A 15425-nucleotide genomic window follows, 5' to 3' on the forward strand; every position below is an offset into this window, starting at 1 on the left:
CAATATATAAATTAATTTATTAACAAGACCTCTTCATACAGTTACAACATTTCATTCACATTTCATTCATTCACATATACATTTACCAATGTCTATTAAACTTTTTAAAGTTGACTTGTCAGTCCCAGCCTTTCTCTAACCTTATTCAAGTAGTTAAGATAATATTGTACATTTTACTTTTCTTGGTGGCTTGTTCACTTCTGTCAAACGAAATGACTCTGTTCTGTTCCAAATTAAAAGTATAGCCTTTACAAACCTTTAAAATACCCTTAAAAAAAAATAATAAAAAAATACATAATTAATGCTAATTCTCAAACTTCAAAATGTCTACATGCCTATCCACTACTTGTTCAACCCCCATATGTCAACGAGTAGGATATCATTACTCACAGACGCTTTGTAGTGGAACAATTTAAATAATTGCATAGCTGATGGGTAAAAAAAAAACATCCAGGATTTTGAATCTTCGAGTTGGTTTTGATTAAAGTGTTTTGTTCTCTACATTAATGAACCGAATTTCTCAACCAATAAACACATGGGGAGAATATTGTGTATATGATGGGTGTACTGAACAGTCGGGGGGGGATTGCTAATTCTCAACAAATTCAGTCTTGTGAACATAGTAACCTCTCAAATATAAATGGGGGTTTGAGATCAACCCCTCTAAGTAATATTCCCACCACAAGCAAAGTCGTCCGTGCTACTTCTAAAACCTTTGCCTAAAAAAACACTTCGAACTTTGAAAATTGCTAGGTTTTTTCTATATACCCCAATGAACAATCCTATCAAGTTCTGACCTGGATTGCATTTACAAGATTATATAAATAAGAACATGACAGGGAATAATTCTGATTTGTGACTGAAAAAATTCAACAGGGTTCCTTGTTAGCCAAATGAGCAATTCCACAATATTATCTTTAATATAGGTACATACATCAAGATCTGTCTTCAAATAATATTTCAATAGCTGCATTTAGATCTCCTCCAGTTTGCATCAAAGCTTGTCTGGCTAGATTGTCATCTGTTATACCCATGTCACGTAATTGTTGTAATTGACTCTATATTAAAAGAAAAAGAACATTTACAGAACGTTTTAACAACAGACATGATCTGTGAAAATATTGTTTGCTTGATAAAGACAAGAGAAGTCTTGTTGAAACGCTGCCAGAAATAAATCTTGTATTCCATATAATAATTGTGTCATGTGTTGCAATTATAGATGGATGGTAGGGAGGAAATTACTCTTTCATGTTATTTATTACATTGCTAATGCAGAGCAGCATTCATAGATAGATATTAAAAGAAGGCAAGAGGACATATTTAACATCAATACAAATCAAAATACTCCCTCGTCGGCCCCAAAAAATAAAATGAAAAATATTGAAAGAATAATTGCTTGAAGAAAATAAAAGTCTAAAGGATTCCACAAGAAAATATCAATATAAAAGAGAAAGTTTGTTTCTTCGTTCACTATAGGAAACAGAGCATTATATATATATCATAATAACTTCATAAACAACCAGGTTCTTTTTACAAGAAATTTAATGGTGATGTTATTTTATATTTGGTGCAGTATCTTATGATAAAGTTCACAATTTATGATTATTGCGTTAGTATGGATGTTACAAAAATGGAGAAACATTCTCATTTGGGGGGACAAATAGTTTGATCTAAGTTTTCACTAATGCAACAACGGGTAACTAGTAGCCTATATATTACCATGATAGGCATCAAGATCCTAAATATACACCCATCAATAGAAAAATACATTTGTTGCCAAACAGTTTGTAATTTAAGAAACAATATTGGAAGCTCAAATTACTATCTAGTAGTAATTTGCAGAGCCTATGTAAGACTTTTATGTGCATTACCATGCAACTGACTGCACATACATGTACTCGGATAACAATAGTCTAATCGTGTTTGAGCTCTGTGTAACAATTACCACCAACTTTATAAACTTCTTGTTTGCTTATTTAATCCATTATATGATATGAAGAAATAAGTATTATGGGGTTGATTGAATTATATCTGTAATAGTACTTACATCTGGTACAGAATATTGAGTGGCACTCATTAAAGCCTGTTGAAAGAATTGTTCTGATATTGAAGCTGCACTACTTTCACCACTACTAGATGTACTAGGCTGAAAATATTAAACACAAAAATTGTAACAACAATAGTTAAATTTTACAAAAATATGCTGCATAGCACAAAATGTCTACCGTGGTTCAAGCCCTGCCTAATGGTGTGATTCTTTTCCTCATGTTGATAGTATAATTGTAAAGAAAGGTTTCGCAAGTGTGTGCCTCTTCAATAAATTAATCTGCAATCTATCCTATAATTGTTAACATGTGCATAAATTAAACATACATTATGCAAGAGCTAAATCTGTCTATTGTAGGTCTTTCTTTATCCAGACCATAATCAACTCTAGATGGCCTCGCTAGCCTGCGATCTTAAGTGGATTGTGAGCCGATTTACTGCAGAACTTTCCTTCTCGATTAAACGATTAAATAGATAATCGAGACTATGCTGTTTATCATACTGACTTTAGTAATGATGACCGAGGCTAGGCAGAAATATCATTCGCTTAGTTTTCGGTTCATAGTGGATCAATTTGAATGAAATTTTCAGCAAATTGCCTTTACGTTATCTAGTTTTTAACTATTATAGTAAGAACTGCCAACTCGTTATCGAATCTCCCATAATGTATCTTTAATAGTTAGTATCTCATCATATCATTAGATAATATCATATAATTCAAGTTTAATGACAGGTAATACATTTTTATTATAGTTAATATTAATGATTCTTAAATATTAATGCAGTCATTGATAACAATGGATGAAGGGGGGGGGTGTGTATGTTTATGATGTAACATTATGGCATCCCTATGAGTTTCGATCATACAATCAACTCTTCAGAAAGAAACAAGAAAATAAGAGTAGGTATCAGAAAATCTCCAGTGAAAATAATGTGCTTTATGAATATCATATTTCAATGATAATAAAAACAAACCTGGTTTGTGGTGTATCCTCCTTGGGCCTGCATTAACGCTGCTGCTAGTTGGGATGTTGTGATTGGTCTTCCACCCTGTAAATATCAAGTATAAAACAATTTAAAGAATGACATGAGTTATTTAGGACCAAATTCTACTTTATGCAATTCTATTCATCATAAACTGAAAAGTGATTGAAAATTCTAACTGAAGATGATTAAATGATGAAAATTCATTACCTGTGCTCCCATTCCAACTTCATCTTCCTCATCAGACATCTGGTCAATTGAATATGAACCTAAAAATAATTTTTAAATTTTAAAATATTTTAACTAGCTACTATTACATGCACAGACACCATATTCTGTTAGTAGAAGTTGAAGGAGAGTCACTAATTGCTCTAAGAGAGACTATTAGCCCAACAATCTACTGTTCTTACTATCATTATTTGGTAGTGATCTGTAAAATGTCAATAATGTGATGTCCCAACAAGATGGATGTATGTATGACTTTCAGAAAACATGAACAAATCATTAACAGGGAACAATAATGGAAAAATATGAATAATTACCTGCTGTTGTAGAAGCTGAACCACCATCTTTACCAGCTTCTTCATTTACCATAGTAGCTACAGCTAATGCTGTAGGACCAAATACAGGATGTCTTGATAATAATCTGAAAATTACAACAAATAGATAAAAAGTCTACCATAAAGACATAACTATAATATACGCAGTTTATATATTTTACTATAATACTGTAACTTACTTTGAAATATTACCAGGCTGTATTAAACTAACTAACAACCCTCGGTCAACTAACATTGCTGAAAAGGAAAATAAATTAAATGATGATTGCCTTACACACACAAATTGAAGAATTACGGATATTTTTTTTGTCTCTCCCCTGATACCCTTTCGAAAAAAGCATGGGACTAATTAAATGGGTTTGTACCTCTGTCAGTCTGTCTGTCTGTCACACTCTTTGGGACACAATAACTTTCCTTCTAATTGAACTAGAATGTTCAAACTTGGTGTAGGTGTTTATGCCTTGATGGAGTTTGACATGTGCAATTTCTACTTAGGGTAAGCAGAGATAAGCAATTTGATTGGTTGATGCTTTGGGACATGATAACTTTGGTTCTAATTAAGTGAGAGTAGTTTCATCACATCAATACCTTGAGTAAATTTGATAATGAGCATTTTCTGCTCAGGGTAAGCAGTGCAGTAAGCAATTTGATTGGTCGAGACTTTGGAACATAACAACTCTGCTTTTGAGGTATAGCTGTTCATTAGGCGAATGTCTTGACTGGGTTGGTTGATGCTTTGAGACAAGATAACTTTGATTCTAACTGATGGAGAGTGATGAAACTTAGTGTATAGTTTCACTACCAAGTACTTCAAAACCTGCTCAGACTAAGCATAGATAATCAGTTTGATTACTCGATAATTTTCAAAAAGATAAATGTGCTATTAATTAATATGTGTCATCTGTTAATTTTGGGATTTTGGAGGGAGACATCAGCCTTACTGTTGGCTTGTTTCTACTTATATTACAGGAGTGGATGAGGTCAAAATTATTTTGGACATCACAGTTTACACACACTCCTCTAACCATCCCAAACTCACAGGAAAAGGGTCATGTGCTCTTCTAATTAACATATTTGATTGATGTCATATTTTAATTAATATCATTATATTAAGTGTTGAATATTTGGTCAATTTTAGCATCGGGTCTACTTACATAAAACAGCTGGATCTGATGTTAAAGTTGGATTATCTGAGACAAGTTTATTGATTTTTGATTCATCAGTGAGAATCTTTTGAACCTGAAATATCAGAAATAGTGCCTATATCACTGAAAATCATCCATACACAACACATCAGCTATGTTGCCTAAGCCTTAATGAAAAGGTCAGAATTTAATCAATTTATTAATGGTATGTATGTAAAATGGCTGCTTATATATTATAACATCTGTTTGCAGCGGGAGAAATAATGTTTGTCATCCACTCGACACAAACTAGGTAATTTCGGGACTAACAATTAGTTCAATTTTATTTCAATTATTCACTTGCACATAATTGCCTTTAGCATTGGAAGGAAGCTGGAGCACTCAAAGAAAACCAATGAGGTTGTACTCTGTGTCATGTACAAGCTTGGGATCAAAACCACAGGGTGACACCACTTGACTCAACGACAGACTTTATGATCTAAAGTGCATTAGACCACTCAACCACCTGACCTTCTTGTCTGCTGTAGATATATTGATACAGTAGTAACATGTAATAATCAGTTTAAATTGTATATTCTTGCAAATTATATTGATATTTTCATGTATATTCTATTTTGTGACTAAAAAATACTTACAATATTTGAGTATGTAGGTTTACGAATGGCAGCTTTCAAAGCCACCATAACTTGCTGTTCTGTTAAATTATTTACAATTCCTGAAAAGAGTAACTCAAGTTTTAAAGGAGGAAATTTTCAGAGAGAAAATTCAAATGGAGTATAAATTTTTGAATACACTGAAATTAGTGAGAAATAGTATTTCAATTTAACTTTGTATCACTATAATCATGTAATCAAAATAATATTACACATCTAATATCAACAAATTTTTGAAATGAAATGAAATGGGGTTTAACGTCCTTCTGTTCTGCTCCGAACTAGGCTAATGAAGACGGACAAATTTTTGATACTCTAAACTCCATCATACTTACAATATTAACAACAACTTGTATCGGACTGTAACTTCATGGATTATAGCCCCTGATTGTACGAAAAATCACCTTTTTAGCTTGTGAACACTGTAGAGGTCACAATTTCTATCCGATTTGGTTCAAACTTGAAATGTATACTTATAACCCGAAGATCTCGGTTCCTTTCAATATTCGCCTATATTGGAACGTAACTTCCTGAATTATGGACCCTGATTGTACGTAAAATTGCGTTTTTAGCTTGTGGACCATATAGACTAGAGGTCATAATTTTTATCTGATTTAAAAAAACGTATTATTATATCACCGTTACACCCTAAGGACGGCTGAGTTCGAATTTCCTAAAAATCGGCCCAAAACTGACAGACAAAATGGCCGCCGTTCGTTCTCAAATAGCGTAAAAATATGGTATATCAAGGTTGTGGACCCTGGCTATAGAGGTCACAATTTTAACTGATTTTGTTGAAACTTGAAATGTAAGTTTATAACCCAAAGATCTTGGTTCCTTTCGATATTCGTTCATATCGGACCATAACTTCCTGAATTATGGCCCCTGATTGCACGAAAAATCGAGTTTTTAGCTTGTGGACATTAGGTCATAATTTTTATCCGATTCAAAAAAACGTATTATTATATCACCATTACACCCTAAGAACGACGGAGTTTGAATTTTGTGAAAATTGACCCAAAACTGACAGACGTAATGGCCGCCCCTCCTTCTCACATAGCGTAAAAATATGGTATATCAAGGTTGTGGACCCTACAGAAGACGGACAAATTTTTGATACTCTAAACTCCATCATACTTACAATATTAACAACAACTTGTTATTAATATGTAGTATTTGTTTAAGAGGTTTAATGTGCAATTCCAACTACATTCTATAATCAAAGTTTTACTCAAACTGTAGCAGTTAAAGGAAAGTAGACTTATCTTATTTAAAAAGTAATTGTTTAAGAGGTTTAATGTGCAATTCCAACTACATTCTATAATCAAAGTTTTACTCAAACTGTAGCAATTAAAGGAAAGTAGACTTATCTTATTTAAAAAATGAAGATCTATTGCCAGGCCAGAAAAATACATTCACATGCCATGAAGTAATTATCAAACAATTAAAAAATTGATGGCCTTTCGCCCGTTATAACATTAACAAAGCATACACAAGCAAAAATATGGAAAGTTAGCTGTTTGAGTTTATTAGAAAAATCTCAAAAGCAATACCAGGTAGACTTCTTTGTTTCATGGAACACTGCGTATAAATTTCTTCCAAGTCAATCAGATGATAACTTTAATCTCCAAATGACAAATGGACAAAGACCCCTCTGATTTAAGCTTAAACTCATTGGTGTTTTTACCCAACCGATTTCATGAATAAGCCATAGGAGTTTGCAGGATTTTTATGTGGACGTATATTGTCGCCGCCCCTGTCCGTCCATCCGTCCATAATTGTTTGTGAACAGTCTACAGGTCACAATTTTTATCCGATTTCAATGAAACTTGAAAAAAAAAAAAGGGTTTAACACCCTAAGATCTCGAGTTCCTTTCGATATTGGCATGTATCGGACTGTAACTTCATGGATTATAGCCCCTGATTGTACGAAAAATCACCTTTTTAGCTTGTGAACACTGTAGAGGTCACAATTTCTATCCGATTTGGTTCAAACTTGAAATGTATACTTATAACCCGAAGATCTCGGTTCCTTTCGATATTCGCCCATATTGGAACGTAACTTCCTGAATTATGGACCCTGATTGTACGTAAAATTGCGTTTTTAGCTTGTGGACCATATAGACTAGAGGTCATAATTTTTATCTGATTTAAAAAACCGTATTATTATATCACTGTTACACCCTAAGGACGGCTGAGTTCGAATTTCCTAAAAATCGGCCCAAAACTGACAGACAAAATGGCCGCCGTTCGTTCTCAAATAGCGTAAAAATATGGTATATCAAGGTTGTGGACCCTGGCTATAGAGGTCACAATTTTAACTGATTTTGTTGAAACTTGAAATGTAAGTTTATAACCCAAAGATCTTGGTTCCTTTCGATATTCGTTCATATCAGACCATAACTTCCTGAATTATGGCCCCTGATTGCACGAAAAATCGAGTTTTTAGCTTGTGGACATTAGGTCATAATTTTTATACGATTCAAAAATACGTATTATTATATCACCATTACACCCTAAGAACGACGGAGTTCGAATTTTGTGAAAATTGACCCAAAACTGACAGACATAATGGCCGCCCCTCCTTCTCACATAGCGTAAAAATATGGTATATCAAGGTTGTGGACCTTATAGAGGTCACAATTTTTATCCTATTTTGTTGAAACTTGAAATTTGAGTTTATAACCCAAAGATCGTGGTTCCTTTCGATATTCGCGCATATCGGAATGTACCTTCCTGAATTATGACCCCTGATTGTACGAAAAATCACGATTTTGGCTTGTGGACCCTATAGAGGTCATAATGTTTATCCGATTTAAAAAAACGTATTATTATATCACCGTTACACCCTAAGGACGACTGAGTTCGCATTTCGTGAATATCGGACCAAAACTGACAGACAAATGGGCCTTTGTTCTCAAATAGCGTAAAAATATGGTATATCAAGGTTGTGGGCCTATAGAGGTCACAATTTTAACTGATTTTGTTGAAACTTGAAATGTAAGTTTATAACCCAAAGATCTTGGTTCCTTTCGATATTCGTTCATATCGGACCATAACTTCCTGAATTATGGCCCCTGATTGCACGAAAAATCGAGTTTTTAGCTTGTGGACATTAGGTCATAATTTTTATCGGATTCAAAAAAACGTATTATTATATCACCATTACACCCTAAGAACGACGGAGTTCGAATTTCGTGAAAATCGGCCCAAAACTGACAGACAAAATGGCCACCCTTCATTCTCAAATAGCGTAAAAATATGGTATATCAAGGTTGTGGACCCTATAGAGGTCACAATTTTTATCCGATTTTGTTGAAACTAGAAATGTAAGTTTATAACCCAAAGATCTTGGTTCCTTTCGATATTTGCGCACATCGAATTGTAATTTCTTGAAGTATGGCCCTTGATTGTAGGAAAAATCACTTTCTTTTTAGCTTGTTCTCTATCCATCTCTCGAAAATGTGGGCGTATCCTGCCTGGCAACTGCTGGTAATTGACTGGGTGGAGGCCTGTAAATAGTATCAAGTACCTACACGTTACATTTACCAAGTTTACTTCTACATACCTGACGCTTCTGGGACATGTTTTTCAAGCACATAAATTGTTGATCCATTTTTAATTCCATAAATATCTATCTTATTATCATCTTTCATCTGTTTACCACAATAAATAAGCTCTGAAATAAATATTTAAACAGTTTAAATAGTGCTCCCCACATAAAAAGTGCATTTTGCCCTGAATCTTAACTGTTTAAAACAACTAAAAAGATAGGTTGCCAGGCAACAAAACATATGCCCACAGCAGCTAAATCGTCCGGGCAGTCAACAAGAGTTGTCGCATAATTTTACTTTCTTTCGGTAATGTAACATTTATAATACACTAAAATCTGATTAAGAGTAACAATTTTAACTCATGAAGTAATTATCAGAAAACCATTAGAATTTGTTTGGCTTTTATAAAGTTCTGCCCCATGCTAACATTTAGTATGTGAAACATTTAATATCATGGATTTAGCTGTTCAAGTTATCAAAATTCATTGAAAATCAATATACTTGTTTGTCTCAAGACCTTAAACTCTGTGTATCAATCTAAAGTCAATTGGATAACTTTAGCCTCTAGAGCATCACAAGATTTTTCAAAGTGATCAAAGGCCATAACTTTGGCAGTAATTATCAGAAATCGCTGAAAATCAATAGGCTCCTTTGTCTCATCACCTTAAACACTGTGTATAAATTTATATTAACTTTAGCCTCTGGATGCCGGACGGACGGGGGCGACGATAATATACGACCACATTTCAATGTGGGCGTGTATAACAATTATCTTTAGGCGTCCCCTCCGTCCCGAAATAGCCCAAGTTTAAACCTGAACAACAAGAGCTATAGAGAGAGATAAAAGGGGGTTTAACATCCACTGGACACACACTATGCCATTTCCGAGCATTCAAGATTGATGTGACATGAAAAAAGGCAGCTGGGCGATTTGCCCAATTCGATAATAATCAATCTACCTACATGTAGGCCTACGATGCTACAATACATTTTGTCAAAACTTCAAACACTTATAACATTGCACAGAATAATGTAATTTGACTGAAATCCTTGTTATATATTTATTTTTCATTAGATCTATCTATTTTTGAACTAGATATAGAATTAAGGGAGATAACTGGCATTGACCATCACATTTGTTGTACATTTTTTGCAAGTTTTCCACGAATTAAGTGATTAAATATCCTGTCAGTTTTTCACAAAGATGAGGTAGTATTGGGCGAGTAGTTAAATTTGGTGGTTTACTTGGTAAATCATATATAAGTTGGGTAAATCGTCATTCCCCAAAAAAGGTAAACAAACGACTTTTTTTAAAACAATAATTGATAAATAACTCTAATTAGTTATTATAAGCCAGCCAAAATGAATCATCAATGTAGGTCATATTCTGATTTACGAACACAGTCATTTCTTACCAACATCTTTAGTATTTGGTTCGATAAGTTTCAAAATTTTCTCCTTTATAGTCAGAACATTTTCATTTATGTCCACATTGTGGATTTGAAATCTTTGATTTTTATTTGGCAAAGTTCTATCGCAAATATTAATAATCGCAGCCATGTTGATTCTTGCTCACTCGGTGCACTGCGGTGAGCCTCGACTTCGTTAAATTCTCAAATGGCATCCTAGTTATATCTCGATCTAAAAGAACAGCCATTTCTTTACTTATTTTTCTTTCCTCAATGGGGTTGATCGGCTGATGAAGACAAAATATAGCCCCGTTCTGAAGGAAATAAAAAATTTAAAACACACCAGTTCTTACCAGAGGCAGCAAAAGGGTGTGACAGGGAATAGGTTACATTCGGGATGAACGAAAAACGTAGGTCGCGTGTACATTGACAGCTGGAATTCGCCTTAAGTCGAGTGATTAGGTAATAAGGTAAAAGCCTTTGTGTTTTTAACAATTTTCAAGTGTAAATAATTTAATTAAACCAACCTGTATTGGACCTTAAATCTTTAATAAACAACAACAAGCAATCCATTCGGGTTATTTTTTTTCATGTATTAAATTAATGTTTAACTAATGTATGTATTTATATTATCTGTTAGGCAATATCTTTGTGAATAAATACATTTCCTTTTAAAAAATGGTTTATATTTTCTTGGCCGTTATGACTAAATTGTTTGGCCGTTTCGACCAAATATTTTGGCCGCTATGACCAAATTTTTTGGCAGTTATGGTTTAGGGCCGTTATGTCTATAACCCATACGGCGTCCCCAACTCCATGGGCGTACTATTGATCATATATTATATTAGTTCATCTAACACTACAGATAACAGAAGATCAGCATAATTAATAAGGACATAATTCGGGAGGAGCTCTATTCCAAGTCTGATCGACTTACTGCCGTTCGTTCGTAAATGTCACTTACTTAGTTAATTGTATTTTACGTCCGCTTCCACCGAGGTGATATCGCAGACAATAACATGTTATAAATGTCAGTAAACTCCATGGTTATATAGCAGCTATTGTTTCCCAGGTAAAATCATTGGACCAGTACTAATTAGGGTAACTAATGGTGTTAAAACTATAGTCTTTTTCATATCAATATTAACCACTTAAATAAAAGTTATTTTATTAACAAATTTAGCATGTACATAATAATATATATTTTTCATATCAATATTAAGTACTTTACATACAAGTTATTTTATTAACAAATTTAGTATTGTACATGTATATTTAAAATCCGACTTAATGTGATATCGAATTTCCATATTCATATAAAGTCGTCAAACCAGTTCATAATCTTTGTTTTTCATCATGTATTCTTCTGTTTAATTCTATGTATTTTCTTTTCTTTGGACTGAAACGCCTCCATTTCCATATTGTAAAATTTGTATCTCTGTGTAACCCTGTTCTGACGTAGTTCTATGAATCTAAAAATATTCGGGTAATTTGACGATACTTTCTTTAACTTTGAATGCCAACTTTCAACATATTTTTGGTTGTTCTTGCTCCTTCAGTGTAGAAATGGTTCCATAAACTTATATCTACACCTTCGATACTTTGACATATGAACGAAAAATCAGACAGTGATTTATAGTTCATACATGTCATAGGTTAAATTGAACTGTTTCGTGCAATAATTAAAACAGAGTATAACTCACTAATCTATAACTAATCCCTAATCCGCTTAATTAGTAGGGTTAATCTGCTGGGAAAGTGAGAACAAACCAAACAATTAGGGGAAAATCGTATATGGTATTGTTTATTTATCAGATTATGGCATCTGTAACTGCACTGCGTATTTCCTTTGAAGTCATTATCATGTCATGGTATGATGCACTGACCACTACTAGTACTATACATTCTCTTTGATGTTAGGGGGGTTGGATGGCTGAATGGTTAGCGTGCGCGCGCTTTATCATAAAGTCTGTCATTGAGTCGACTGGCGTGGTTTCGAAGCCCCAGTTCTACGTGACAAGGAGTAGGGTCGCCTGTCCAATCTCGTGGGTTTTCTCCGGATTCCTCACACTGCTAAAGACCCCTATGCGCAAGCGAATTATTGAAATAAAATCAAACCATATGTTAGTCCCGAAATGACCTAGTTTGTGTCGAGTGGACGTTAAACCCCATTTCTCTTTCTCTCGAGTCTCTCTCTCTCTCTCTCTCTCTTTGATGTTCTGCCGAGTGTTATACACAGATCATGTGTAGCTTGTAAAGGACATCTTGAATTATTACATGTTTAATTAAACCATAGCCAGTTCGTGCCTTAACAGAAGTTTATAGAGTTGAAACGTCAATATCATATATTATCAAAAACCAGCAGAGGTCATAAAGTTCTATGCACCTAAATGATCGTTCAATTTGATGAAAGGTATAGATCACTTTGTCACGGTAGGTCTCATTACACTCGCTCTGTGCGTTCAGGAACCGTCCTATTGAATCCTTGTCGAAAATAAAATCGGCCGAGTCGATTTTACTGGGCAACTTTTTACTGCTAAACGGTCGTGTGTCAGTCTCTGTGAACGCAAAGGAACATTTTAGTGAGAAAATAAGCCCTTGCTTACCTCGCTAGCGTCAGCATGTGCAACACAACATGCTGTGAAAAATACCCCATTCTGTTAAACGGCCTAGCAGACGCCACTGAAATCTAAATCTAGGGTAACGCACGGATTTACATAACTCGGCCATATACGACGAAAATATAAATTTTCAACGGCCCAATCAACGCTTAAAAGTACTCAGGTTGATTATTTAGCAATTTAGTAAAGATACAAAATCAAACTATCAACGATAGATAACCCCCGGACTTGGATTCATTCGGATTAAAAACAGTCGTATCCGCATTAGAGGAGTGTAGGAAACACCGGATTCCGTTGACTATTCTGTAGTCTGTAGTGGCTGTCGCATGTTGACAAATTTTCAATTTACCGCATCTTTGTAAATACCGGTACTGAACGGAATTGGACCATTTTTTAGACTGATATTCCTTTTAGAGATTCAACTTTCAAAAGTTTGAAGGGGATTAACAATCCTTCAAATGACGTTCAGAGACAGGGCCGTCGGAAGCAATTCTTGATTGGGTGGGGGTGGGGTTGGAGCTACCATCCTAGGACTTCCTTGTGATAATCGCGCATATCCGAACGTAACTTCCTGAATTATGGCCCCTGATTGTTCGAAAAATCGCATTTCTAACTTGTGGATTCTCTAACAGGTCAAAATTGTTTATCCGATTTTAAAAACCGTTTATATCACCATTCCACCATAATGAAGGTTGAATTCGAATTTCAGGAAAATCGTAATGAAACTGCCCGACAAAATGGATACTCTTTGTACGCAAATTGTGTAAAAGTATGTAATACGAAGGTTGTGGACCCTCTAGAGTTCACAATTTTTATCCGATTTTGATGAAACTTAAAATATATCTTTATATCCCAGAGATCACAGTCCCTTTTGATATTTGCGCATTTCAGACCATAACTTTCTAGATTATGGCCCCTGATTGTACGACAAATCTTTTGCAAAATGTGGGCGTATCTTGCCTGGCAACCGCTGGTTATTGATTGTAAAAACCGTTCAAATATTTCACACTTACCCGAAAATCGGTCGAATGACCGCTACCTTTACGCTAATAGTGTAAAAGTAATGCAAAGGTTGTGGACCCTTTATTGATAGATCTTAATAAAGATTACTTTTTGTACTTTATAGCATTAAACAAAGATTGTTACTGGGTGACAATCTGGCATTAGACATCATGTCACTACGAAACTGTCGATATTTACTCGCAAGATCATTTTTTGATGTAAGAATTCGACCACAATCTTCCTTGGCGGCAATCAAGTCATGTGACGAAATTCCAGGACCAAAACCTGTACCATTTTATAAAATCTTTGAAGACCTGAAGAAAAATGCTGGGAGAACGCATAAAATGTATGTGGATTTACACGAGGAATTCGGACCTCTCGTTCAGTTTAAAATCCCGATGATCTCTATGCATATCTTCTTTATTTCCGATCCTAATTTAATAGAGGAATTACTACGACAAGATGTAACTCATGTTCGACCTCCAATTCGAATATGGAATGATTATAGAGTCAGAGCAAACCAAGCTTTTGGTACATTAACCACGTAAGCATTGTTTTTTAGTCTAATTAAATCGTTTTTTATTAATACTTTCGATGGTGACCTACTTCATATAACATAGGCAAGATCTGTTTGCGAGGGAGATCACGTCAAGGATTCCATGTAGGTGAATTTTGACTGATTAGCTTTTGCTGTTTGTTCTCTAAATGTTCCAGGCGTCTCCCGTTATAATTCAATACTATCCACAGTTTATCGACATTACAAACACAAATTATTGGTCCATCCCTATGGAAGGGTATCGCTGCCAATATTAAATGCTCTGCTACAATGTCTTTTCTATTGATTATATGTAAAAAGTACAATGTACAAAGTCATAATACCGTTAATGATAATGTCAAAATACATCTAAGGCAAGAGTTAAATGTAAAACGTCAAATGTTAAGTGTTAAATGACAAATGTTTTGTGGGAAAATGCTTTTTTTGACGTGTCTACATTTTACATTTCTCTCATTACATTTTACATTTGCTCTCTGCCACATCCCATTTGCCCTTCACGCATTCTACATAGCATGTTTCGCACAGCATCAACACTTGCATATGCAAATGTAGGATATCACGTGACTTATTAACATATACGGAAACCTGGCACGCTAGGAAATCAGCCTAGCACACAATAAAAATTTACTCACCTTGATACTTTGGATGGCACTTTATGATGATTAAGAGGGGGGGGGGGGGACTGTGCAATGTCCAAATACGAAATTTCAGGTATCATGTTACATATTAGTGAAAATCACATTCATTCTGTTTGTAAATATGTAAATAGTTTTCTGGTACAATCGTATTTTCATAATTTAAATCCAATAAATATCACACTATTAAATGGGTATTCAAGTAAAAATACTGGTCTAAATATGAAATTCCAGATACCATGTTAAGTATCACTGATTGC

General features: G+C 34.4%; 2 protein-coding genes across 5 annotated transcripts in view; one reads left to right on the plus strand and one right to left on the minus strand.

The window, feature by feature from the left end:
• On the minus strand, nt 1–10532 carry LOC126817615 (ubiquitin-like protein 7). The gene is made up of 11 exons (XM_050544708.2): nt 10358–10532; nt 8957–9067; nt 5371–5450; nt 4745–4829; nt 3770–3827; nt 3573–3676; nt 3241–3299; nt 3022–3096; nt 2048–2146; nt 935–1058; nt 1–268 (listed from the first exon to the last, which is right to left on the minus strand). Exons 1-10 carry the CDS (start codon nt 10500–10502, stop codon nt 936–938), a joined length of 939 nt encoding a protein of 312 aa, XP_050400665.1. The 5' UTR covers nt 10503–10532; the 3' UTR covers nt 1–268; nt 935.
• The window catches only part of LOC126817612 (1,25-dihydroxyvitamin D(3) 24-hydroxylase, mitochondrial), a 19379-nt gene continuing 14035 nt past the window's right edge, over nt 10082–15425 (plus strand). For 2 of the 4 annotated variants that reach the window (XM_056100118.1, XM_050544704.2), the window contains exons 1-2: nt 10082–10234; nt 14099–14518. In XM_056100118.1, coding sequence (XP_055956093.1) covers nt 14145–14518 — 374 coding nt within the window. In that variant the 5' untranslated portion in view covers nt 10082–10234; nt 14099–14144. Of the gene's footprint in view, nt 10235–11039; nt 11424–14098; nt 14519–15425 lie in introns of those variants that run through there. The other 2 variants (XM_050544705.2, XR_007679065.2) reach the window with 2 other exon arrangements.

This window comes from Patella vulgata, chromosome 4, assembly GCF_932274485.2.
Source record: "Patella vulgata chromosome 4, xgPatVulg1.2, whole genome shotgun sequence".
Lineage (NCBI taxonomy): Eukaryota > Metazoa > Mollusca > Gastropoda > Patellidae > Patella > Patella vulgata.